The sequence below is a fragment of the Dothidotthia symphoricarpi genome, assembly GCF_010015815.1.
Source record: "Dothidotthia symphoricarpi CBS 119687 unplaced genomic scaffold P153scaffold_6, whole genome shotgun sequence".
Classification (NCBI taxonomy): domain Eukaryota; kingdom Fungi; phylum Ascomycota; class Dothideomycetes; order Pleosporales; family Dothidotthiaceae; genus Dothidotthia; species Dothidotthia symphoricarpi.
In genome coordinates, this window is record NW_022985013.1 from 1194455 (window position 1) to 1218643 (window position 24189).

A 24189-nucleotide genomic window follows, 5' to 3' on the forward strand; every position below is an offset into this window, starting at 1 on the left:
GATCGTGGGGTCCAACCAACCTCACCTCTCGAGTACTGCTAGAACAGACTCCACACTGCGCTTGCCACCTTCTTTCCACCACGACTTCCAGCGCTTTCCCGCCCTGAGTACTAGTAACTCACAGTAGTCTTCCTCCAACATCCCAACACGAAATTACTTCACCTACCCCACGATCTCAACCCCGACAGCAGCAAATGCAACATATCTTCACGCACCAGCAGCAGTACCCTGGGGAGTGGGCCCAGCAAGGCCACCACCAGCAGCACCCGAATCACCATGTAGCCCAGCACGGTCAACTTCAGGCACATGCGCAGGCACAGGCGCAGGCTCAGGCCCAAGCACATGCCGTCCGGGCCGCCGCAGCTGTCGCCCAACAGCAGCACTACAGCCAAATCGCGGGGAACAACGGAACAGCTATCCCGAGCAGCGGCATCGTTCCTCGTGGACCCGCGAACGACATTCAAACAAACACCGATATCGGCATGACAGAGGAGAACAGGCGCGTCCTCGACTGGATCGCGCAGCTCATGAAGCCGGCTACGCGCGAATCGGCCTTGCTTGAGTTGAGCAAGAAGCGGGAGCAAGTGCCGGAGCTGGCTCTGATTCTCTGGCATTCTTTCGGTATGCTCTCTAGCGCCTGCATAATTGGTAGTCGCAGCTAACAGTTTCTCAGGTGTCATGGCTTCTCTCCTTCAGGAGATCATCTCTGTCTACCCTCTGCTCAACCCATCGCAATTGACCGCCGCTGCTTCGAACCGTGTCTGCAATGCCCTCGCACTGCTTCAATGTGTCGCCTCTCACACTGAGACTCGTGGTCTCTTCCTGAGTGGTAAGTGGTTGTGTTTGAATAGCGTCGCCTAGCTAACCTCGCCGCAGCGCACATTCCGCTCTTCCTTTATCCGTTTCTTAATACGACATCCAAGTCGAGGCCATTCGAGTACCTCCGCCTTACGTCTCTTGGTGTCATTGGTGCTCTTGTGAAGAACGACTCGTCGGAGGTCATCAATTTCCTCCTCACGACCGAGATCATTCCGCTTTGCTTGCGCATCATGGAGACAGGCTCAGAGCTTAGCAAGACGGTTGCCATTTTCATCGTACAGAAGATCTTGTTGGACGATATTGGCCTGGCGTACATTTGCCAGACCTACGAGCGCTTCTATGCCGTTGGCACCGTCCTCAGCAACATGGTCAATCAGTTGGTGGAGCAGCAAACTGTTCGCTTGCTTAAGCACGTCGTTCGCTGCTTTCTTCGGTAAGTTTCTGTACATGCAAGTATGGACACCGAATCTAATCTGAATAGTCTGAGCGACAACGCCCGCGCCCGCGAGGCACTGCGTCAATGTCTCCCCGAACCTCTCCGCGACGCCACTTTTTCATCAGTTCTGCGTGACGATGCTGCAACTAAGCGTTGCCTCGCTCAGCTTCTGATCAACCTTTCCGATAATGTTGTCGACGCTGCAAACAACCAGCAAATTATGCACTGAGGCCAATGCGTCTTCAAGCAAAACGTTCGACTCACGACAATGCGGCTGTGAGCTGAACTTGTTCCCTGCTCAGCTTACCTTTGCCTTTGTATTCTACCGGCTTCGGCTTTGATTTCGTTTGGCGTGGCGGCATGCGCGGTGGTTTTGCGATCACATACCCCTTCGATTCGATCTGATTTACGAACACGGTGCGGCATCGGCGTTGGGATTTTCTTTGATGCGATACCCGTGACAACACTGTTTATGACGTGTGCTCACATCTTATGTGCATCCCATCAGTATCTTTCCGGCGAACATTATGGGGAGGAGTTTTAGGCATTGCATGGCGTGGCACTCCTCAAGAGTGGTATGGGTCTTTGGTCTTTGGCACGGGATGGGACGAAAAGCGATGTACAATACTCTGGCTGTTTTGGTTTTGATTGAACGTGTTTATAACGTTAGGATGGGGTTATTTTAGAGCCTCCATGCTAACTCTTGATAATTGTTTGGCATAATAATTATACCCACGGACCAGTCTGTATACCACTTTGTGACTCTGCGGTAATCGAATTGTGATGTTATATGCGAGTTGTCAATGAATCAGTCGCATCACTGTAAATGAAAGCGAGTCGAACCCTACATCTACAGAAGGAACAACAACCACTCCTAGTCCTGGCTTCGTCATGTACATTCTCTCAGAGAAAAAACCAAGCTCAGAGGCAAAGTTACATAACGACAGGGGTGTCAATCAGAAACGGTTTAGTGCGTCGCTTACCAAAGTTCGCGCACCTGCCGTTTCCAAATCGCCGCCCGCCTCAAACCTCTTTTCTTCAACCACCATCGCACCAGAGCCACCAAAGGAACCATCGATCCTCTGGGAGACACATTGCCAACATGTCGAAAATCTCTGTTGCCGGCGTTCGTTCGAACGTCAAGGAGCTCCTTGAGTACTCCAACGAGACCAAGAAGAGGAACTTCCTCGAGACCGTCGAGCTTCAAATCGGCCTCAAGAACTACGACCCCCAGCGTGACAAGCGTTTCTCGGGAACCGTCAAGCTCCCCACCGTTCCCCGTCCTCGTAAGTTCTATCGATCTGTGTTGATGGTGGACAAGCGCTGACTGAGATTAGGCATGGCCATCTGCGTTCTCGGTGACCAGCACGATATCGATCGTGCCAAGCACCACGGTGTCGATGCCATGAGCACTGACGTACGTTTACCAGTGCCAGTTACGCTGTGCGCGAACACGACTGACCCCCGCCACAGGACTTGAAGAAGCTCAACAAGAACAAGAAGCTCATCAAGAAGCTCGCGCGCAAGTACGATGCTTTCATGGCTTCCGACGCCCTCATCAAGCAGATCCCACGTCTCCTCGGTCCCGGTCTCTCCAAGGCCGGCAAGTTCCCTACGCCCGTCTCCCACGCCGAAGATCTCGCCAACAAGATGACCGAGGTCAAGTCCACCATCAAGTTCCAGTTGAAGAAGGTTCTCTGCATGGGTGTTGCCGTTGGCAACGTCGGTATGACTGAGGATGAGTTGATTGGTAACATCATGTTGGCCATCAACTACCTCGTCTCGCTGCTGAAGAAGGGATGGCAGAACGTTGGTTCCTTGACCATCAAGGCCACCATGAGCCCGCCCAAGCGCCTCTACTAGAGAGTTGCTGAGTGTGTTCGTGTTCGCTGGCATGTCGTAGTACGACGTCGAAAGACGGATTGCTGCGGTTTATGATGTTATGGAACCTCCGACGGAAACAAATGTTGGGTTATGATGTAGCTTTTCAGTAATGCATACATGAAGCCCGCAACTGTTCTTTTCATCACTGTCTCATGTGATGTCTGCAATTTTGAAATCCTGACCTTGAATCCGCTAACCTCAACTCAACACGCAGCTGCGATAAGTCCTACCTAGATAGTGTAAAGTACAATATAGTAGTCTTCTTGAAACTCGTTCTGCTCAACCCCACTTGTACCTGTCAATACGGTATGTATACAAGGGTTGTGGAGAAAGAGTCTAGGCTCTCAATATGTGCTTCTAGAATCTTCATGGCTTTTGTTGCATTTGTACAGTGTTCCTTCAAGGTCAAAGACTCTCTCTTAGGTGCGCAAGGGATCATCCTTTGGCAGCATTATTAGAGCCTAAAGAACAGAGTGATAATCAGCAACAAACTACATAAACTATCGCAGTGTATTCAGCATCTATCAATGTGCTAACATGCTCGCTCGAGCAGAGTTCCACATTCCTCCCAGCCGAAGTTCCCCCGCCCGACCTCCTCCCAAAATTCTGCTCCGCGACCCACTCAACGCCGCTCACGTAACCAGCGCACAGACCCCTTCACGACCAGCTTAAAAGGCGGCCGTCACCCGCACCCTCTTTTGCTCAGTACATCAGTAGATTTATCTACCTACATTTTTCGTGGCTCCGCTTCGGCGGCTTGCTGAGGGTTATCCCATTTTCCTGTGGATAGTCTTCCGTTCCCGGCCCCGTAGAGAGATACCGCCCGTCTTCCTTACCAGCTGCTGTCCGTGAAAAGATGGATTGGAGTTGTGGGATGGTGTGGGACATGCCTTTTTTCGTTATTGAGGCGTGCGTTTGTTTGTGAGATGGAATATGCATGTGGAAGCGTCTATCATTGTCGCTTAGATTGCTTGTTGTGAGGCTCTGCAGACTTTTTTTGTTTGTGGCGCTTTGCGGTCAATGCCTCGGTGATGGATATCCTCGACGAGTCATGGTGTAGCGAACGATTGTTCTTTACGTGACTCGTTTTGATCGTATTTGTCGCTGTGATTCTGTCACGGATGAAGTCTTGTTTATACAGAGCGGACTTGTCGACATGACATTCCCGCATACAACATGAAGCATGCTTTGTTTCTACAAACGCCGTCGCTTGAATGCATTCATAGTCATGCTGAGTAGAGATCCTACGATGTCCCAACGTACAAGTGTTTCCCCAATGCGCACTCATCGCCGCTGTGTCGCCCGCCACTTGCCGAACGCTTTGTCCGCAGACTCATGGCTCGTCGTGCACCGTTCCCCGATCAAGCTCCATGTCCTCATCCTTATGATCTTCTCCACAGCCCTCTCATTTCTCATCAGCATAGCCAGGCTCTCTGTTCTCGCCTCTTGTGGAAAGTAGCGTCCTGAGTATGGATCCAGTCGCTCGTCCACCACGCGCTCTCTCGCCTTAGAGTCCTCAATCTGCCGTATCACACTGTCTGGGTCATATGGGTCCGGCGATGTAGCGACGCCTGCGCAGTAGTCCAGCACATCAGACCGCACAGCCCACGAGGGGAACAAGACCTTCTCCTTGAACTGTCCACATTGCTCAGGCGGTATGGACCTCCCTGGCGTTGCCAACTGCCGTGTAGATGTAGATGTGGGATCGAAGCCGCGCTGGGCAGGCGTAAGGAGCGCGTTGAGGTTTTGTGCTATCGAGTCGTCGATTGTGCCGCGCGATATGCGGAGGAAGTCTGTTAGGTGGCTTGAGATTAGTTAGTGTGCTGAATGCGAGTTGTGAGGGCTGGCGAACCTCGAAGTGCGGTTTGATTGAAGCAAAATTGTGGCGTGAGACGCGGAGAGGAGGAAGGTTGAGACATGGCGGGCGGAGATGGAGGTGATGGCTCCTGTGGTGGAACACGTTGCCAGAGAAGGTTCGCCAGTTCGAAGGTTGTGTTCGGTTTATTAGGGGTGTCTTGGTAGAGAAGGTATTTCGAAGCGGCGATTCTGAGAACGATGATGAGTGTTGATTTGCGACGGAAAGATAATGATGTCAGGACGAATCACGTGTGATTTTCCGACGCGTGCAGCAGGCGCGTTTCGCGTCGAGTCGAGGGTGGGTGCCTAAACTGCGTCCATGCTTCGCGAAATCCACGCGCACTTCACTCAGAGCATGCTCCTACGCTCCAATGCTTCTCGTCTCCATACTCTAACACCACGTCAATTGAAGGGTTTCTTCTCTCCAATCTGTTTGCATAGTGCCCTTTCTGCTTCGTTTCGCCGCTATCATTGTCAGCGTTGGAGCGCACGCGAAAGTCACCATTCTCTAGCCATGCCACCCAAGCAGGCTACCCTTGGGTATGTCAAGTCTTCTCAGACAACGTTAGGGTGTGAAGTCTTCCAAAGGCTACAAACCTCATGCTTCTCGTACTAACTGTCGTTGTGTAGGAAGTTCTTCGGGAAGTCTGACGGCAGCGTAGCCAAGCAACAATCGAAGTTGTCCTTTTCGACAAAGCCCAAACCCGAAAAGAGAGACTCGGCGCCAAAAGAAGAGCCCAAATCATCCCCTGAGGAAGTCAAGACACAGGACAATGTCAAGGAGGAGTCTGATGCGGAGGTCAAGGAAGAGGTGAAGGGCGAGACCATGGAGGTCGATGACCCCGTTGCAGATGGTGGGAAAAAAAGGCAAGCGAAAGAGGAAGAGGAGGATTCTGAGGATGAGCCCCCAACCAAACGACAGCGAAGAAAGCCAGCAAAGGAGGCTGTAGAACCAAAAAAGTCTAAGGCAGTGCTCAAGAAGGCCGATAAAGAGGCTGAAGAGCCCAAGAAGCCAAAGGCTTCGCCGAAAAAGGCCGCCAAGTCCCCAGCGAAGTCTAAGAAGCCAGTCGTGAAACCTAAGGTTGTAGAGCCGAAAGACGAAGATGAGGAGGTTGCTGCGCCAAAGAAAATTGCTGAGAGCAAGAAAGACGTTGAGAAGTCGCCCGTAGAAGAAGATGCAGACTCGAGTCCGAAGGACGAGGAAGTATTGAGCTCAGATGAGGAGCCGGAAGAGTTGAAACAAAAGGCTCGGAAGAAGGTTCAGACCACGTTAACGTCAACAACGAAAGACTTATATCCTGACTGGAAGTCTGGTGAGCCAGTACCATACGCTGCACTATGCACGACTTTCTCGAAGATCGAGATGACTACAAAGCGACTGGAGATATCCGCACATTGCTCACTTTTCTTACGACAAGTACTGCGACTGACACCCACTGACCTGCTTCCGACTGTCCTGCTTATGATCAATAAGCTTGCTGCCGACTACGCCGGTATTGAACTCGGAATTGGCGAGTCGCTAATTATGAAGGCCATTTCTGAAAGCACAGGACGGACTCTAGCTCACATCAAGACCGATCAAAATGAAATTGGTGACCTTGGTCTCGTGGCAGCGAAGAGTCGGTCAAAGCAGCCGACGATGTTCAAACCCAAGTCTTTGACGGTGCAAGGCGTACACAAGGGTCTGCTGACCATTGCTACCATAGAGGGACAAGGTTCTCAAGGACGCAAGGTCGATGCTATCAAGAAGTTGTTATCAGCGGCTGATGCGCAAACCGCTGGCAAGCAAATCGACATCGAAAAGGACAAGGGAGGGCCTAGCGAAGCTAAGTATATCGTGCGGACGTTGGAGGGCAAGCTTCGATTGGGTCTTGCGGAGAGGACGGTTGTGGTTGCCCTATCGCAAGCTATGATCTTCCATGAAATGTCACAGGAGAGCAAAATTCCGTCAACAGCAGATTTGGCCAAGGCAGAGTCTACGCTGAAATCCGTTTACAGGTGAGACATCTGAAAGTTGCACGCTTTTCATGTTACTGACAGGTTTCATAGTGAACTTCCAAGCTACGAGGTCATTGTTCCGGCTATGCTCGAGCATGGCCTTTCCAACTTGCCCGAGAGGTGCCGCCTGCAGCCTGGTGTTCCTCTTAAGCCTATGCTTGCCAAACCAACAAAGTCTATCACGGAGGTCCTTGATCGCTTCGAGGGCAAGGATTTTACGTGTGAGTACAAGTATGATGGAGAACGAGCTCAGATACATTTTGTCGCGCACGACGCTGCAATGGAGATGGCCACAGCAGCTCCCGCTGTTGGAAAGAGCGATCGTGGTGTTTCGAATATCTTCTCAAGAAATTCCGAAGACTTGTCAAAGAAATATCCCGACATTCTTGCCAAACTACCTACCTGGATCAAACAAGGCACAAGCAGCTTCGTTCTAGATTGCGAGACGGTTGCTTGGGATATGGTGGAGAAGAAAGTTCTGCCCTTCCAACAACTCATGACGCGAAAAAGGAAAGATGTTAAGGTTGAGGATGTCAAAGTTCAGGTTTGCGTGTTCGCATTCGATATCCTCTATCTCAACGGCGAGGTATGTCATTCTATTATCTATCGATGCCAATCACTAACCAATGCAACCAGGCTCTTGTAAACAAATCATTCCGCGAGCGTCGTGAGGCTCTGCTCGGTGCCTTTGATCCAGTTGAGGGTGAGTTTGCTTTCGCAAAGTTTGGTAATACGAACGAGCTAGAAGAGATCCAAATCCTCCTCGAAGACTCTGTAAAAGCATCGTGCGAAGGTCTCATGGTAAAGATGCTCGACGGTCCAGAGTCTTCGTACGAGCCTTCGAAACGATCACAGAATTGGCTCAAAGTCAAGAAAGATTACCTTGCCGGTGTCGGCGACTCTCTCGACCTAGTCGTCCTGGGGGCCTACTTTGGCAGGGGCAAGCGGACTAGTTGGTACGGTGCCTTCTTACTCGCTTGTTATAACCCCAAGACGCAGAACTATGAGACTGTCTGCAACATCGGTACTGGTTTCTCCGAAGCTATTCTCGAGACACTCCACAAACAGCTTTCGGAAATTGTCATCGACCGCCCCAAACCCTTCTACACTCACTCGTCGGGCAACAAGGATCAACCCGATGTATGGTTCGAGCCGCGTTACGTGTGGGAAGTTAAGACGGCCGATCTCACATTGTCACCGCGATACAGGGCTGCCGCCGATGAGGTCTCAGGTGGCGGGAAGGGAATCAGCTTGAGATTTCCTCGTTTTATCAAAGAGAGAGATGATAAGAAGCCAGATGAAGCGTCTACATCGAGAATGATCGCCGAGATGTACCAAAGACAGGAGAGTGTGTCGAAGACCAAGGGGCCGAGTGCCGATGATGACTTTGAGTACTAAGCAGAAAGAAGTTACATACTGATGCGGCACGGATATTGGCTTAGTTCAAGGAACGAACGGTTGCTGTTGGTTGTATTTGTATATGTACCAGGGGGAATTGACTATCATGACAAACATTGACTGGTTTAGTCATTTACTAAGCCTTGTTAATACATATTCATGGTTTCTCTAGAACTTGTGTCGCCATCCGCCTAATCTCTGTTCGGCAAATGTCGGCATCCCGCCGTGTGGTCATCAGCATACACGGGCTGAAGGACTCTGACGATCGATCTTAATAGCCCATGTGCAGCCACAAGTGTGACAAGTGCGACAAGATTGTGCATAAACGATGCATGCAGCAACGGGTCGCTTAGTACCAGTGCAGAACAGGGCGAAATGAAACTGTGCGTATCATAAGTTAGCGCGTCCGCATCTTGGATGCTGTGTTATGGTCTGGCCCTTTGTACCACCTCCGATATGTCTACTCTGACAATGATGGTCCACATGCAAGAAAGAGTACGCGAGACACGAGAGCCAGTGGATGTAAGCCACTTCTGCCAGCGTTGTGTAGTAGTTGCAGATGCCCTCGTATGATAAACATGCAAACTTTTTCTTTCTTTTCTTCTATCAATCCTCTCGATTTTGTTACATGTCTCAATAGTGTAAATTGGGTCCTATTGGGATACAAGCTATTTGATGTACAACAGCATCCTAAGTCTTATCCATAGACAGAGTGGTAAACGGATTACAGTGCAAATTTGGCTCTGTACTGTCTTCACCTGGCTTGACGTCCCCCTTACCACCTCGTCGACCTATAGATCGATAGTGTTTATCTTTTACGTTATGTTCGATCTACATATTACTCCTTATTGCTGCTGTGGTCAAGAAGATCAAGGTCTCGATGCGTCTTGGAACTGAATTGTCTCCGGATGGTACAGATGGATATTACAGTGAAGACCAGATATAACACTTCATGTGTATTAGTCATGTCTACTACCTACAACAGCTCTTGTTAAAGTGTTTAGTGCTATTCACATTATACCTCTTTGGATTCATGTTGTCGTTGTTACTGTTCACTTGTTGACGTGCCGTGATCGTTTCTCTAATTGCCCCTAGTGTTATAAAATGATGTGACTGTCTACCTATCCCCCACTACTGTTGGAGACCATTTCCTTATAGAATGGAGTTAAGTCATAATTGAAGATTGAACGAAATCTAACTGAGATGGCATGCATCATCATTTTGAAGCACGTGGTTAAGAGGTGATTACGAATGCTGATTGAGTACTCGAAATGGAAACTCACCCGAACCGTCCGTAGGCAATCCGTCTTGGAAACACCACGTTCGCCACATACTCGACCCGCTTCTTGCGAAATTCCATGCGGCCTGGTTTCGGTTTAGCAGTGTTGCACACACTCGGCTTGTGGGGAGGATATGCCGTGCTGCGTCATAGGCGTTAAGCGATTACTTTGCTTTTTGTCTTGTCCACATGTAGTACTCGAATTGGCTTACCGGACACGGCTGTTTTATGGTATGCTCGAATTACCCTCCACAGTCCGTAATGGGTCTACGGGAATGTTTAGACGTTGGACACGTCAGGCTAGGCTTCTAGGCATTTGATGATAATCTCCTTTGCCCCGTTGGCGATATCCACGTCAATAGCGATTTTCTCGAATTTCAGAACCCACATCCTCACTCAACATTCATCCAGACTCATCACCGGCTTTCTTCATCTTCGCGTCAACTGGCTGGCACATGAATACACCACAAAGTAGTTCGAGTGAATCGCTACGAACCCTCCGGCCCCTTCTTCCCGCCCTGGGCCCACGTGAAGATCCGCAACCAAATCCAAAACGAAGTCGCAACTCCTTCGCATGCGCGGCTTGTCGGACGCGAAAAACTAAGGTAGTGTCAACGTGGACAAGTGGGTTTGAGCTGAGCTAATCAACCCCCTTGCTCAGTGTGATGGTCGCCGACCACAATGCAACGAGTGTGTTGCTCGCGGGTCTGAGTGTCAGTATACAGAAACCGAGAGCGCACAGTTGAGGAGGAGACATGCATACCTTGAGGAGTTGTTCGAGCTGCTGAAGTCTCTACCGGAGCAAGAGGCTGCCGATCTTCTGAGCAGGATCAGAAGTGGTGCCGAGCCTACTGATATCGTTGAGCAGGTCCGAGACGGAACGCTCCTCATGCAACTCTCTTTGACGCCAGGTGGTCGAGAGGGCCATTGTGCAATTACGCAGTCTAGTCAAAAAGGGTCGTGAGCGGTAAGTGAATTGCGCTTGTGGAGACTACGTGATTGGTTCCTTACTTCCACAACAGAATCTGAGCCGTGTCCGTGAATCGCTTTCTACGCCTCTTCGCTTCGTAAAATCGATCGAGGTTAGGCGAGGAACGAAATGTTCATCATCTATTTTATGAGGTCAGTACACGTGTACTGAGTTACCGAAGTTTCATATACACGTCCCAAAGACTGCGTTGTACCTCGATACTAATATATGCAGCAAAAATCCATGTAACGAGTTGTACTCAATCTCAATTATCTGTCCATTTATGTTGACCGAGATTTTCCGAGAAAGCTTCAAAAGATCCAGCTGAACTATTTCCTTCGTGTCAAAACCACTTCCTTTCAAGTGTGCAGGAACTCCTCTAGTATGGTTGTCTTTGCTCTTCGTTTTATTGAGTACACTATTTTCTTCCGTTCGGAAACATCAACAGTAGTTTTCAACCTCTGATGTTGGTTCTTAGAGACGCGGTGACAAAGGGAGTGGTAGTCTTGGGACCACCACCGAAAGACAAATAAATGCAAGAACTACTATAAAACAACTTGCTCTGTACAAGAAAATACATGTCCAAAAGATCAATCGCCATATGGCGGTTGCATACACCGTTTTCTCCCAATTTCAGTCACGTTTTAAGTTGCCAGAGATAGCGAACTATCGAACGGCAGAAAAGACAGAAAACTGCAGGGACACCAAGCAGAAGAAAAATGAACCAGGACGTCAACAGATCGATTCTCATGAGCCCTCTTATTGCATACGTCCCACTTTCCACACACATCCCATTTCCATCCCTCTGATTCCCTCAACACTCTACCCCAAGTACCGCTCACTCTCCAGGAAAGCCTTTACGTTGGGCCTCGCTTCCACCGCGTCCACGAACTCAACAAGCCTGGGGTAATCCTGCAATCCTTTCCGTCCATTCCTCGTCAGCTCTTCATCATGGCATATCTGATACAGCACTATATCCGCATACGTGAACGTATCCCCAATGACAAACGGACCTCTCTGAGCCAGGTCGCTGCCTTGGAAGTGCTGCGTTATGGCTTTGAGAAAGTTTGCGCGTGTAGTGCTGCAATGCTTGGGATATGCTGTTTCCTTCTCTGGGGAGAGAAAGGCAGTTACGAAGAGTGTGCGCCCTAGTATGGATTAGCAACATGTTTCCTCGGCAAAAGGAAACAAAAAAACGCACAGTCAATGACCATGTCGCAGATTTGATCCGTAAAGTATTTCTCCGCTTCGGTTTTCCCGTCATACACGCCGTCTAGTAGCCGCGAGAAGTGACGTAGCATTGCGTAACTCTGCGTTAGGATTCTGCCATCTAGTTCGACAACGGGGATTGTAGCCGCGGGGTTCAACGCGCTGATCTTGTCGGCTTTGTATGATGGGTATTCGTCGAATGTGTAGCGCACATCTTCGTAGGCTATTCCGGCGTCCTGAAGGCAGGAATTAGTCTTAGTGCGAGCAATTTGCAAGAAGATGGAGATCCAACGTACTTCCCAGAGCAAACGCACGGCTTGGCCACGCCCACGAGACATAAAGTCGAAGTAATGCATAATGGGGACGCCGCCGATCTTCTCATTGTTGGGGCCCGGAGTGCCGTAGACTTTTGAGGTAGGCATAGTGAAGTACGAATTGGGGAGGGCAAGGCAGCACAATCTTGGAGTTGGGATCAAAGAGATAATTGGGAAAACGTGATACTTGTCGTTTGTAGTGTATGTTGAAGTGCAACATCGGGTATATTTATATCTAGTCGTATATGCAGGTACTCATGAGGGGTAGCGGAGTTCTGTCCGGGGGTAATTACATCACAAGTTGATGAGTATGTATCGATTTGGAATAACGAGAAAAACCTCAGGGTCTGACAGATTGCGGGGAAACAAAAAAGATGGAACGGGAGCCGAGAAACCTTTGATCATTGCATCCGGAGCTAATGTAAGTTCCTTTCCTTTTTATGGACGTCGAATTAAGATCAAAGCTGACCAAACACTACGTATCCGCCAACACAACCATACATACATGGGAGCAAATTACGCTTATTGTTATTCCGTCTCCATCTCTAAGGCAGTCCCTTCCCCGAATTCACAGCATCAGCTACCTGACTCGTCCCTGGCCGATTCTCCGCATATCGCTCATAGCTATCCAGGTATAACTCATCCGTGCTCGTCGTCATCTTGACACTCTCTTCACTTTCAAGCGCTTCAACCCATTTCTTCCAGCGACTCCCCTCCTCTGGTTCGGGCCATCCACGATACGGGCCCAACACCCGTCGAAGTCTCAACACCCATGGCGCAATCTGCACATCTACAAACGTCATCTTCGCACCGAGGAAAAATGGACCATCAGCATGCGCAGCATCAACTAGCTTACTGATTTGATTGCGCAGTTCGGTGGCGTGTGAAACCTGGTCCTTGGTATCTTGCGCTTGAAGGTATTTGTAGAACATAGGGATGATGTGGCGGTTCACGTGGTCGGACCAGAGACGGGATGTGGCACGAGTTTGTGCGTCAGGAGGTAGAAGGCCTGGACCGGTGTTCAGATCTTCGAGATACTCCATGATAACAGTGGATTCATGGGTTGACCATGTTGGGCCGTGGCGGAGACCGGGGACCAGTCCTCGCGGGTTGACATCGAGGAGGGACTGTGGCTTCTTGTAGGGGTCCACTTCAATGTATTGGTAAGGTATTCTTTTGTACTCGAGGGATATCCAGACACGTTGGACGAAAGGACTACAAAAAGTATTTAGTATATGATCTAAGATGACGTCATATGCACTGGCAAGACATGATACTCACCAGAAGCAGCTTCCATAGAGTTTCAGGCTGTTCTCTTCTGAGTGGGTTTCGGCCGTTGTTAAGGCGTTTCCGGTAGCCTTTTTGTAATAGGTCTTCTTCGAGGCGTCCCCACCCTGGTTTGTATCGGTCATCTTGAATCGAACAGAGACTGTTGGTGACAGGGAACGCGATGAGAATGATGTCAAGAACGGGGATAGATCAGACGGGCAAGCGGGGTTGCTGGCAGTAGAGACGCGAACGTGTACTGGCCCACGAGAATGATTTAAGAGTGATGAACAACGAAAAGATGTGTGTAGGCGTCCGGGGATTGAATACATAAAGAATGTAAGATCGAAGATGACCAGCTGCAAATTGAGAGGGTATAGACGTTCTCGGCGCATGATCTACCAAAGGTGCATCAAAATGACGTTATGCACTTGATTGGCAGGCTCCACCGAAGCCTCAAGCGGCGGATCTAGGTGTTGCAATGCAAAAGAGCAGAATAGACCAGGAAAAAAATTGATTGGACGATGAAAGCAAAGAAAGTAACATATAATGAGTGCAGTGGAGTTGGTTCGTCATGAATTGATAAGCTTACCTGCACTCTTCTCACAACTTTCTCGCTCTTCGCCAGCCACCTGACAACACAGTTCTTCTTCACACGATCGCTTTCCTCGAGAGAATGCTTATGTGGTCCTGAAACACCATCGCCTTTACCATTCCCGCCGTTTCCATTAACCCTCTGAATTGTATATACCTTCTCCGGCAGAAAAGCGAGCGACCGGGTGGGCGTAGGCGCAAACGGAGTAATGTTCATTTCAGACTGGGCTGTATTTGAAGATATGTCCCACGAAGGATCAGATTGTTGCTGCCCCATCTGACTCTGTCCAAGGTACCGAGTGTCCTGATCGGTACCCGCACCTGTCGCATGCAGAGTTGTCGTCTCGTCCTCCTCAACACCAGGCGGCCGTTTACCCATGTGCTCCTCGTATTCCTCTCGATCGAAGAACTCTGTGATCTTGATCTTAACATCGCAAAGATCCCGCTCCCGCGCAACCCTCTTTCTCTTCTTCTTATCTGGATCTGTAGACTTCTTGGTGCCGGGCGGACGACCTTTAAGGCGACAGTCCCAGTAGTGAGATACGAAGCGTTTACGCTTGTGGCGCTGCGTCGAGCGGTGTGAGTAAACGTTGTCAATGTGCGGAAAGTAGGTTTGAAATCTGAGGTGTATCATTAGTAAAAGTAGCTGTAGGTAAATGAATCGAGGAGGGAAACATACTCATCCTCTGTCAATGTGATCATACCGTCCACAGTGAACAGCTTGTTCCTCCATTCCTCAAGATTTGGTGGATTGGAAACCAGCCTCAACCCCTTGAACTGGGCATGGTTTGCCAACGGAGCCTTGCTCCGCCAAGTCTGCGTTCGAAGCTGCGACTGGAACGGTGGTTGAATATGCTGAGGTTGTTGCGGGATGGCCTGTGGTGTTGAATATATCGGCGGCGATGTTTGGTGACTCGGTCTTTGGATATGCTGGACACCGCCAGTACGCGCATATGCACTCGTCAAGGCGAATTGGGGGCTCGCGGCATGGTGAAAATATACTGGGAAGGTTGGGAATTGCGCAAGTGAGTCATGTTGTTGGAAGTGCAATGCGTGGGGTGGTGCTTGCGGAGGTCCGCTCAAGGCATGTTGCTGTTGTTGCTGAAAGATAGTTTCATTCGCCTTGAGGCTTTGCAGCTGATGTTGCAAGCGCGGAGAAAACAAAGTTGCGTCTTGGAGTGGGATAGGCTGATGAGACGCGTGGATCTGGTGGAGAGGCGATCGTTGCATCGCGCCGACCCGCTGCTTTGAGCCAGGGGCCAAGCCGTTTTCGAGAGGGGGAGAGGATCGCGGATTGGCGTGTAAACAAAGTTATCCAGAATAGTGCTAGTAGGGTCGCAAATATAAGTGTTAGATCTGAGCAAAAAAACGGACAGGGGAAAATAAGTTTGGTGTGAAGCTGTGTTCGTTGTTGAATCAGCACTCTATGGAGCGGAATTATCGCTTGGTAAATCCCAAATGACACTGCCGGCTAAACTGAACTGCACCTCGATATCAAAGATTCTATCATGCGAATTTTGCACTCCGAAGCTGGAACCTGCCCCGGAACTTCCATCGTGTCGTCCTGTCTTCTACATAGGCTAATCCTCAGCTTTTGCCAAAAGTGGACATTGTGACCCCCAACGCCGTGCCCATGCCATGACGAGGAAAGGCGTAATCATGAAACCCACACATCCTATTACACCTTACTCTCCGGGAAGCAAATTGCTCTTCACGGCGAACATCTTGGCGGTGATGCCTGCTGTGAATCCATCCACCTGCCTCGAGTACTGCTCGACCTGCCTCGAGTTGAGCAGCGTCTCTAGTCTGCTTGGCTCTTGGGGCAGCTTGAATAGTCTCTGCCATTCATCCTCAGGAAGCAGTGGCTGCTTCGATGCTGTGCGTGCGGCATTTTCTGCCTTGCGCTTCGTTTGCCAAGCGGTGATCTTAGCCTGCTCACGGGCAAGCGAACGCTGGTAGTACTGGTAGTTGTTGAGTTCTGTGTGATGGCTCTCGATGCTCTCCAGAAGCAGATCACATGTCTTCTCGAGGAATGGGTCGATGGAGAGGTCGAGTGAGTCGTAGTTCGGGAAAAGGGGAGGCTGCGGGGTATTTGGGCTCTGCTGCAGGGCAGCTAGGTTTGGTGGGAAGGAAAGCTCCTCCTTAGGCGCATCCGAAGGCAGCTGGTGCAGGAGGGAAGTGAGGAGGTGCGAGTTGCGGATAGTGACAGGGAGTTCCACCAAGATCTCATGGTGCCTGAGACCGCTCTTCTGGAGGCTGCGCTTGTTAGACCACTTCGCATCAAAAGAATCGGCAGTACATACCTCTCAGTTGTGAACTTGCCCTCCTTGTATGCCGTCACAAACGAGGGCGATAGCCTGTAGGCGCGCAAGTTCAAGCTACCCTGCGAGCTCCTGCTCACATCGTAGATCAAAGCGACTGTCCTCTCGTTCAAGCCGTTTTGGTAGAAGATTTGGTTCTCGATCATGTTCAGGTTGATGAAGTTGCCCATGCTCGTGCTCGTGTACCAGCCAACGTTGTTCGCGTCCACGTTCACCTCCCGTAGGAACTTGATCATCTCGTTGCTGTATGCGATGTTTTGCTTGGCGCGGGGGGCTGCGGCTGCGACGTTTGCTGCTGTGTCGTTCTGGGTGTCGGTCTGCGCGAGAGACGCCTCAGGGAAGGGGAAAGTGTTCGTGATCTCGAGAACGCCGTTCTTCTCCATTCCCACCAAACTGCCTGTGGCAACAGAAGGGAACGCTTTTCCGCTCGCGGTAGCAATCTTGATTGCGACCTAAAATTGGATGTCAGTCTGGCATCGCTACAGAACGCGCATGCAGAGACAGGACGGAGAGCACAATGGCGGGGCGCCTGGCGGGGTGGCTCGTTTCGCGGATATCGCACGTACCAGAGCGTCGACTTGTACGGCCTTGAACGGCATATCTTTGGAGGTGTCCGCCATATTGTCGTCGTCGAAGAGTGTCGTGTCGCGGAGTGAGCGGGGCAACTGCTTTGGGTGTCGACGATGTTGGAGTCTTCAACACCACACAAAATCGAGTGCCAAGAGTTCTCTTAAGCGAACTATGACACTAGCTCCAGGCAGGCTAGCCATTCACTGCGATATCCTTGTCGACGGTTGGCTTCGACGAAAGTTCGAGAATTTTCACTGTTCTGAAGAGACTGAAATGGAGACAGTAATACGAATTATGTATTACTTATACCTCATGTTCACATACTGATTGCTGTTCTGGCAATATCCGTCTTGCAGCAAACTATCATGCGCCCCTCCCTTAGACGCCAGCTCGCATCCTGGAAGAGCGTTTACCACCCCGAGTTTCCACCTCCGGCACCCCATTGTCGCCCGCTACCTCCAGAAGAACCCTGATCATACGTGCTGTACCCGCCAGCTGGAGGCTGTTGATGTGGCGGCTGCTCGTACCCTCCAGGTCCCGTACCGTAGCCTTCGTATCCTTGCTGGTACGCAGTCGGAACACTATATGCAGGGGCATCGCCTTGGCCACCCGAGTACTGACCTTGACCCCATCCATAACCACCAGCAGGAGCAGCGGTGTTGTGTTCCGCAGGCGCTTGGTACCCTTCCCCAGCGTATGAGGACTGGTAGGGCTGGAACGATCCCCACTGTGCGGGTTGAGGAGAGTGTGAAGGTTGATATGGTACGCTAGATGAAGAAGGATCTAACCCAACGTCATCCCGCGATGTACTGAACTTGTTCAAGGCAGGGCTGATGACGTTGCCCAGACTGCCGAAGAGGCCGCCTCCACTGTTGGAACTGGAGTGTTGGTTTCCACCTCCTTGACCGCCGTAATTTCCGCCGCCTTGGAACGACTGCGCGTTCGCAGCCCCATGGGCGTGCGCGCCATGTGAATGGTCATTGCTGCCACTGTGGTTCCTACCCGCTTTTACAGAGTCGGAGCTTAGAACGTCGTTAAGGTCCTTGCCATGGTAATTGTGTGCCCACTTCTTAACCACCTCGAACATTGTGTTGTGCACTTCACAACGTGGGTCTCGCAATGCTGGATGGTGAAAGACACGCATACAGTCGTCCAGGACCTGGTCAACAGGAACATCTGGATGGTCCCACGCATATATGACACGAGGGGCGACGTACTGCAGAATAGCCACGGCGACCTGGCCCGCCGGCTCGTTCAAAATGTTCGAGAAATGGTCCTTGGAGAGCATGGAGTGGGTTGGGTCGGTAGACATCGGGTTCGTCCAAACGTCAAACTGATGCTTTGCGGCTGCCTCAACAACAGCGGAAGATCCACTCTTGAGTTGCGCTGACGCTGTCTTGATAACAGGTAAGACGAATGGAGCAAGCAGCGACATCACAAAGAGTGTGACGCGCTCTGTAATACTCTCGATGGCCTTTTCCAATCCAGGAATCTTGGATACAATAGCTGAGATGCTACGAACGACATTATCTCTGAAGACTAGAATAGGATAGATCTTAGGAATGATGGTTGCTGGGTCCGTGTTTGTCCCTGGGATGTCTGGGCCTGGAGGGCCATTCGTAAACCCTGGAGGTGCATCGAATGCAGGGCCTCCAGAGCGAAGACCATGTTGAGTGTTGGAAGCAGCCTGAGCATCTGATGCAGCCTGTAGGGACTGGGCTTGTTGAATAAGACCGCCAGTTCCAGGGATCTTTTTGAGGGCGTCTGTAAGCGCAGTACAAGTGTCTCCACCACCTTTCTTGTTGGTCATCAAAGCATCTGATAGTGTAGTGTCCATCTGGTCGATTTCAGCAGAAGTGATGTGGTCTGTCGCTTCTCCGAGAACCGAGTGGAAGAAATCGACGCCTCCAAAAGTACCCGTCACAAGTGGAAACACGTGTTGACCACGGAGGTTGATCGCAGTCTGGGTACCAACGTGCGGGAACACGTTTGTATATCCGAGTTCACGTAGTACGAGTTCAGTGTAGTTCGTGTGAGCTCCGTAGTCCTCGAGACAGTGTAGGCCCTGACCTAGACAACGAAGTGCCTCTGAAAGATCTTCTTCTCGCCCACGTTGACCAGATGGGCCGTGAGTATAGAGTCTTCCAAAGTGGATCGCTCGTGCAAAGGAATATTTCGCATATCCTGTTGAGGTCGACCACCCACCTTGCTCGTTGGCAATGTAGTTCTTCATACCTAGTCAAATTTAGCGTGTTTTTAGACTGTAGGATGTTCCTGAGCTGTCGCACCTGTGTTAGGATCCACAGCCAGTTCAATATCTAACACCGGGCTTCGTAGTCGGGGGTCAAACTTTCGAGCGTCTTGGCCATCAGCATAATCTTTCTACTCGCTGTTAGTTTCAAATGAGCGTCTGCGTAGATTGACTCTCATACAGGGTTGTCTGTCAGTGCTGTTAGTTTTTGTCATCATCCAAAACTTGACCTGAAACTTACCGATGTGCTCTTCAGGTCGATATACACCAAGCCTCTCAGCAGTCACTTCGAATTCGCCAGTCGCATATCCAAAGGACATGAATGACAATATCCAGACAAGCAGACGAATGGTTTCGCTCTTTATGGTTGTCAGTTTTTGGGTGTACAACATACAACCTGGACAAAAACTTACTTGGACTTTCGCTACCGTTCCAACATCGACAGCCTTCTACGATCAGTATCTCACAAGCTTCTTCTGCGAAAAATCAACGCACCTGTGAGTAATCTCGTAGCCAGTTGCCAAAGTACACACGCTGCAGCTCATATTAGCCAACGTGTACCGTTATTGGCTAGGCTCTCCGGGAGACAAACCTTGATCATCGTAGCCTTCCATTTATGACCTTGAAGGCATGCGACCGTTGCGAGCATATCCTCGATATCTCCATGGCGCCAGTTCTTGCCCTCGATCTTCGAGATAGACGCGATATTCCCCGCTCCGAAGGCTTCAGCACTAGGTAACAACACCAGAATCGCGATCGCGACGAGGAGTAGGTGATTCGATGAGATCGCCATGATGTGATGATAGGCAGTAGGTAGAAAGGTGTGTTGAAGAGAGAAAGCGGCGCTTGCACTGCACTTTTGCGTTGTGCAGTCAGCAGCGGGTCAGATGAGGCGGTGCGATGCGATGCGATGACGCCACAGTCGACTACGCCGGAAAACGGTGCCGGTGGTGTCCACACGGAATTTGTTTTACTAATCAGGATATTTAGTGTGTTCGTTGTTGCTGCTGTATCATGAGCGTTCGTTGGACGCGAGTGCCCCACCTGGGGCAACGATGCCGATTTTGGAGGGGTGCGGTGCAGCCGCTGAACACTGACAACGGCATGTACACAACATGCTCACCACACCGATATGCTCTGCGAAACAAAATCGTAGATTGTACCTATAAGTATAGCACCTCCCGCTAGCCAGGTGCAGGATCAGTCGTACGCTTGGTTCCAGAATAATATCAAATGGGCAGAATGAGCATGTCTCTCGGTGAGTCGAGATACCAGGAATCAGGGTGCCACAAAATCTTGCAACAGCCTGAAAACTAAATGCAAAATCCGGGTAAGACTTGTATACCTTGAACATTACTAATACACGTCCAGCTTGCTTTACTTATAGCATTTGGTCTTGAAATTCGGGTGCTTTGTTTTGTTGAGAAGAACCTAGTTTAACTTCTGGTATTTCAACCAGCCGAGAGCATGTCTTGATAGAGAAAACATTCAAAAGCAGCAAGCAAAACCATCTCAACTATGTGCAAGTATTCGGAACTTTGTCTGATCCATTGCTGCTCTACCAAATTTCATTAATCCAAGAGTGAAAACAGCACTGTCAAGTTGTGATGAGGAAAAAGTTGGCATAGCTTTTTATTGAGAATTTTAATCACCGTCACATGTCAAAATATTGACTTTCTGCTGAACATGGATACATTCCAGCTTGTCTCCAGATAAGCTAGACAAGCCGCACCGGCGGAATTGGCAAGGATGATCCTCCTTAATACGAAACATCTGAGAGGAACTATAATCCCAACCACCGACGTCATCTCAAGGGACGCGCCTTGAATACAACATCACGAAAAGCGCAACGCAATGATCGCAGAGAGACACCGTGGGTAAGTACCGAATACAATTGGTCATAGAGTTGAGATGTCATTCGTCAGTTGTCAAAACAGGTGGAGATTGGTCGCAATCTCCCAGGTCGTGAAGTGGTGGGTAGGAAATGAGGGCTAGCGGCTGGCGTATTGGTTCCTTACATCCGGGGAAGTTTGGTGATGAAGTTGGTCGTGCAGTTTCTAAATGACAGAGTTTAGCATTGAACGTATGGTTGAGATTCGCGGAAGTCTCAAGATTTCAACGTGATTCTCCACTTGACCCCTGGGTTGATCACCGACTACCACAGTGATTCTGTAGCACATGGAAACGAAAATGATGGTTGAAATCAACAGGTGCAGAGACTTTTCAAGGTGACCTTGTTGGAAGACGAACGCGAGATGGTTATTAGGTGGTATACGCTTTTATCATACAATACAATGCTTTCTTCTGTATCAACATATTCCTATCCAACCAGACCTGACAGGGGCCTCTGGACTCGATTGACCTTTGATATCGATATTCTGACGTTTACAAAGCAGCAAGGAGGGCAAGAGCGGCAGCGCCCATGACACCAGCAGCCTGAGTAACCTGGGCAGCAGCACCGGTAGCAGCGGCGACAGAGGAAGCGGCAGAAGAGGCGCGGGAAGCGGCAGAGGAGGCGGCGTGGGAGGCTGAGGCAGCAGCGCTGGAGGCAGCGCCAGAGGCCGAAGCAGCAACACCGGAGGCGGAGGCCAGGACGGAAGAAGCAGAAGCGCGAAGGGAAGACACGGCAGCGCTGGCAGAGGCAGTCGCAGAAGCTACTGCGGAAGACGCAGCTGAAGCAGCGCTTGAAACGGCGGAGGACGCGGCGGAGGCTGCTGAGGAGGCTGCTGAGGACACGCCAGGAAGAGGGACACCAACAGAGTTGCAAAGGTTGACGGTAGCCTCCTGGGTGGCAGCCTGGTCCGCGGCGTTGCAAGCAGCCACAACGCAGGGCATGACCGAGGCAGTGAGCTCAGAGCCGCGTCGGCACTGGCATGCGTAGTCGGAGAGACTGCAGCTGCTGCCCGTGGTAGCGGTGATGAGGCATGACAGCTAGGTCAAGTCAGTTTGATTGTTTGTGTGGTTAAGTTTCTCACGTAAACATACAGCACATTGCGGGATAGAAGCAAGTTGAGCAGAGGCAACAGAGGCCAGAGCAATGAAGGTGACGGCAGCGAACTTCATGTTGATAATTGTCTCGGATTGGGATGGTAGCGAGAGATTTGGTGGTAGAATTATTATCGAGGGTGGAGTATGGAAGCGAGCGTACAGCTAAAAGTGGCTCACACGGCGGCTTTATATTGCTGGGTGTTTTATTGACTTGGCCAGCTGTGATCGACAACCATCCAGATCACTAAAGGGTGTCTGGGGAAATTGTACTGGTAGCTTTCAGGGGCTACCCTGCCGAATCATTCAGGTTTCCACTCAACGAATGATATTGGAGATGGAAGAGGAGGTGGCTCCCGAAACGATAAAGCTTGAAAAACAGCCGAGGCGGGCCTAGTTGCCTGAATTCTCATTGCGTGCGGGGAGAACGGTTCGAGACGCCAAGCTTCGTGTTGTGGAACGCCACAAGTTTTATCCTATGGACCAATATTTAGTATGTTTGCCGATTGCTTGCATGGCCGATGAGGTGCGGACGGCTCTAGGAGTAAGTTTGGGTTCGACCATATGCCATTACAAGAATAGGAACTTGACAACAGTTGCAGTTTTGTCAGCGTATAAAAGTGACAGCTTCATTGATACATTGATGAGCTGACAGAGTGCCTAAACGGAAGCATATGCATGAGATATCGATTTCCCTGCATGTCACATTTGTAAAACTACACTTGCCAACTATGGATCGAGCCGTTCTCGGTGTGTTTATGATTAGTCTGTGCACCTTTGACCTAGCTGTGATCAGTGGCGATACTGTACTATGTTAGCCAATCGTGGTCCGGGTGCTGCTCCGGGCGCGGTATGTGGAGACATCCTACTGCATCATGTTGTGAGACTAACTTCTACAATAATATTCACCATCCATGGTTGTGTGGATGTACCTGCGTCTGTACCCTTGCAGTAAATGGTGTTCAGAAAATTGGAGACGTCCTAGTGCAAATCAGGACCCAAACTTCATCGCAGTGTCGGGTGAATGGAGGCTGTAAACTCTGTCCATTGCATGTATGCCAAATTCACCTCGGCATGCGTCATATTAGTGCAGCAAAAGATTTCCTCAAAGAGATCTTGAAGCCTCGGCATGCTGACTTCTTGGCCGCATGTGCGTAGTTTGCCTGACCTCTCAAGCCCCCCAATAGAACGGACGGATAGTTCTAGTGGCTTGAGGAAATGCAGGGCGTCCACACTTCACCAAAACAAACCAGCGAAGCATCGTTGACGGAAGACATCCATGACCCGAGAAACAAACCGTCCGCAGTCCAGAACCAGGTGCCTATGAAGAAAGGTACACTTGCGCTAGCGGGAACGTACAACCAACAGTGTTAGGAAGTTCTCCACTGTACCGGTTCTTCCGGTTTCGGTGCGACGTTTATCGGGAATCTGATCTGACGGGCTAGAGAAGATCAATTCCTTGAGAACCGCATGGTCGTTAAATAAGGATTCGATTCTGTGTTACTATTCAGTCATGAACACAGGCGTTGTTCTGGGTATTAGTGAGCCAGCATTGACACCGCTGATGGCCGATCTGTTCGTTCGTGAAAGCAAATAATCGGCCCTTTATATGTAACTAGCCGTTGTCATAGGACTGTCTCTTTTCGTATTACAAAGCGGCGGTCCAATTACCTTATGGGTTGTCAACCCCTTGGAACGTGACGAGACTTGGTCCCGTTGCAAAGGATCGTATGCTTTCAACTGACTGTCTAGCGATTCTGTCTCTCCAGCAGCCTTTGAGATAGTGCATCGATTCTTTCACAGGTTCCCGACGAGCAAAAAGTGTTTTTGGGGTCATGTTTGGATGACTGATGATCAGCAGTAAAGCTTCATAATCTTCATAGTCCCTTTGCCGGCGCATACGAGTGTTGTTGCATTTTGTTTCCAGGGAGAGTATTCTGCAAGCAATCGCAAACGTAGTTCGATGTTCAGACTCGTGGCTCCAGTACGTTATTTTTGACTGCATCGTGACAGCAGGAACGAATGCGTACTCCTGATG

General features: G+C 50.2%; 9 protein-coding genes across 9 annotated transcripts; 3 read left to right on the forward strand and 6 right to left on the reverse strand.

The window, feature by feature from the left end:
- Positions 1-194: 194 nt before the first annotated feature.
- On the forward strand, positions 195-1484 carry P153DRAFT_286796 (cell differentiation protein rcd1; the record flags this gene model as incomplete). Its single annotated transcript, XM_033663491.1, has 4 exons — positions 195-621; positions 674-829; positions 877-1252; positions 1301-1484. 4 exons carry the CDS (start codon positions 195-197, stop codon positions 1482-1484), a joined length of 1143 nt encoding a protein of 380 aa, XP_033526064.1.
- An 837-nt stretch (positions 1485-2321) lies between these two features.
- P153DRAFT_336199 (60s ribosomal protein-like protein L10A) lies at positions 2322-3267 on the forward strand. Its single transcript, XM_033665685.1, has 3 exons — positions 2322-2541; positions 2593-2672; positions 2729-3267. The coding sequence occupies exons 1-3, from the start codon at positions 2358-2360 to the stop codon at positions 3116-3118; spliced, it is 654 nt and encodes a 217-aa protein (XP_033526065.1). The 5' UTR covers positions 2322-2357; the 3' UTR covers positions 3119-3267.
- A 1156-nt stretch (positions 3268-4423) lies between these two features.
- P153DRAFT_374478 (uncharacterized protein) lies at positions 4424-5058 on the reverse strand (the record flags this gene model as incomplete). The annotated part of the gene is made up of 2 exons (XM_033669517.1): positions 4424-4932; positions 4992-5058. The coding sequence occupies 2 exons, from the start codon at positions 5056-5058 to the stop codon at positions 4424-4426; spliced, it is 576 nt and encodes a 191-aa protein (XP_033526066.1).
- Positions 5059-5510: 452 nt separating this feature from the next.
- P153DRAFT_286301 (ATP-dependent DNA ligase) lies at positions 5511-8392 on the forward strand (the record flags this gene model as incomplete). The annotated part of the gene is made up of 4 exons (XM_033663455.1): positions 5511-5536; positions 5627-6994; positions 7046-7580; positions 7631-8392. The coding sequence occupies 4 exons, from the start codon at positions 5511-5513 to the stop codon at positions 8390-8392; spliced, it is 2691 nt and encodes an 896-aa protein (XP_033526067.1).
- A 2790-nt stretch (positions 8393-11182) lies between these two features.
- Positions 11183-12465, reverse strand: P153DRAFT_394993 (glutathione S-transferase-like protein). Its single transcript, XM_033671358.1, has 3 exons — positions 12147-12465; positions 11843-12086; positions 11183-11789 (listed from the first exon to the last, which is right to left on the reverse strand). Exons 1-3 carry the CDS (start codon positions 12270-12272, stop codon positions 11464-11466), a joined length of 696 nt encoding a protein of 231 aa, XP_033526068.1. The 5' UTR covers positions 12273-12465; the 3' UTR covers positions 11183-11463.
- Positions 12466-12590: 125 nt separating this feature from the next.
- P153DRAFT_365252 (uncharacterized protein) lies at positions 12591-15415 on the reverse strand. Its single transcript, XM_033667790.1, has 4 exons — positions 14704-15415; positions 14023-14644; positions 13446-13558; positions 12591-13379 (listed from the first exon to the last, which is right to left on the reverse strand). Exons 1-4 carry the CDS (start codon positions 15252-15254, stop codon positions 12710-12712), a joined length of 1956 nt encoding a protein of 651 aa, XP_033526069.1. The 5' UTR covers positions 15255-15415; the 3' UTR covers positions 12591-12709.
- Positions 15398-16965, reverse strand: P153DRAFT_336209 (uncharacterized protein; the record flags this gene model as incomplete). The annotated part of the gene is made up of 3 exons (XM_033665686.1): positions 15398-16280; positions 16328-16797; positions 16834-16965. 3 exons carry the CDS (start codon positions 16963-16965, stop codon positions 15710-15712), a joined length of 1173 nt encoding a protein of 390 aa, XP_033526070.1. The 3' UTR covers positions 15398-15709.
- A 166-nt stretch (positions 16966-17131) lies between these two features.
- On the reverse strand, positions 17132-20177 carry P153DRAFT_365254 (Het-C-domain-containing protein). The gene is made up of 7 exons (XM_033667791.1): positions 19759-20177; positions 19662-19700; positions 19580-19612; positions 19408-19525; positions 19348-19355; positions 19204-19297; positions 17132-19150 (listed from the first exon to the last, which is right to left on the reverse strand). The coding sequence occupies exons 1-7, from the start codon at positions 19957-19959 to the stop codon at positions 17325-17327; spliced, it is 2319 nt and encodes a 772-aa protein (XP_033526071.1). The 5' UTR covers positions 19960-20177; the 3' UTR covers positions 17132-17324.
- A 1228-nt stretch (positions 20178-21405) lies between these two features.
- Positions 21406-22479, reverse strand: P153DRAFT_429924 (uncharacterized protein). Its single transcript, XM_033672805.1, has 2 exons — positions 22152-22479; positions 21406-22097 (listed from the first exon to the last, which is right to left on the reverse strand). The coding sequence occupies exons 1-2, from the start codon at positions 22227-22229 to the stop codon at positions 21552-21554; spliced, it is 624 nt and encodes a 207-aa protein (XP_033526072.1). The 5' UTR covers positions 22230-22479; the 3' UTR covers positions 21406-21551.
- Between the last annotated feature and the right edge of the window lie 1710 nt (positions 22480-24189).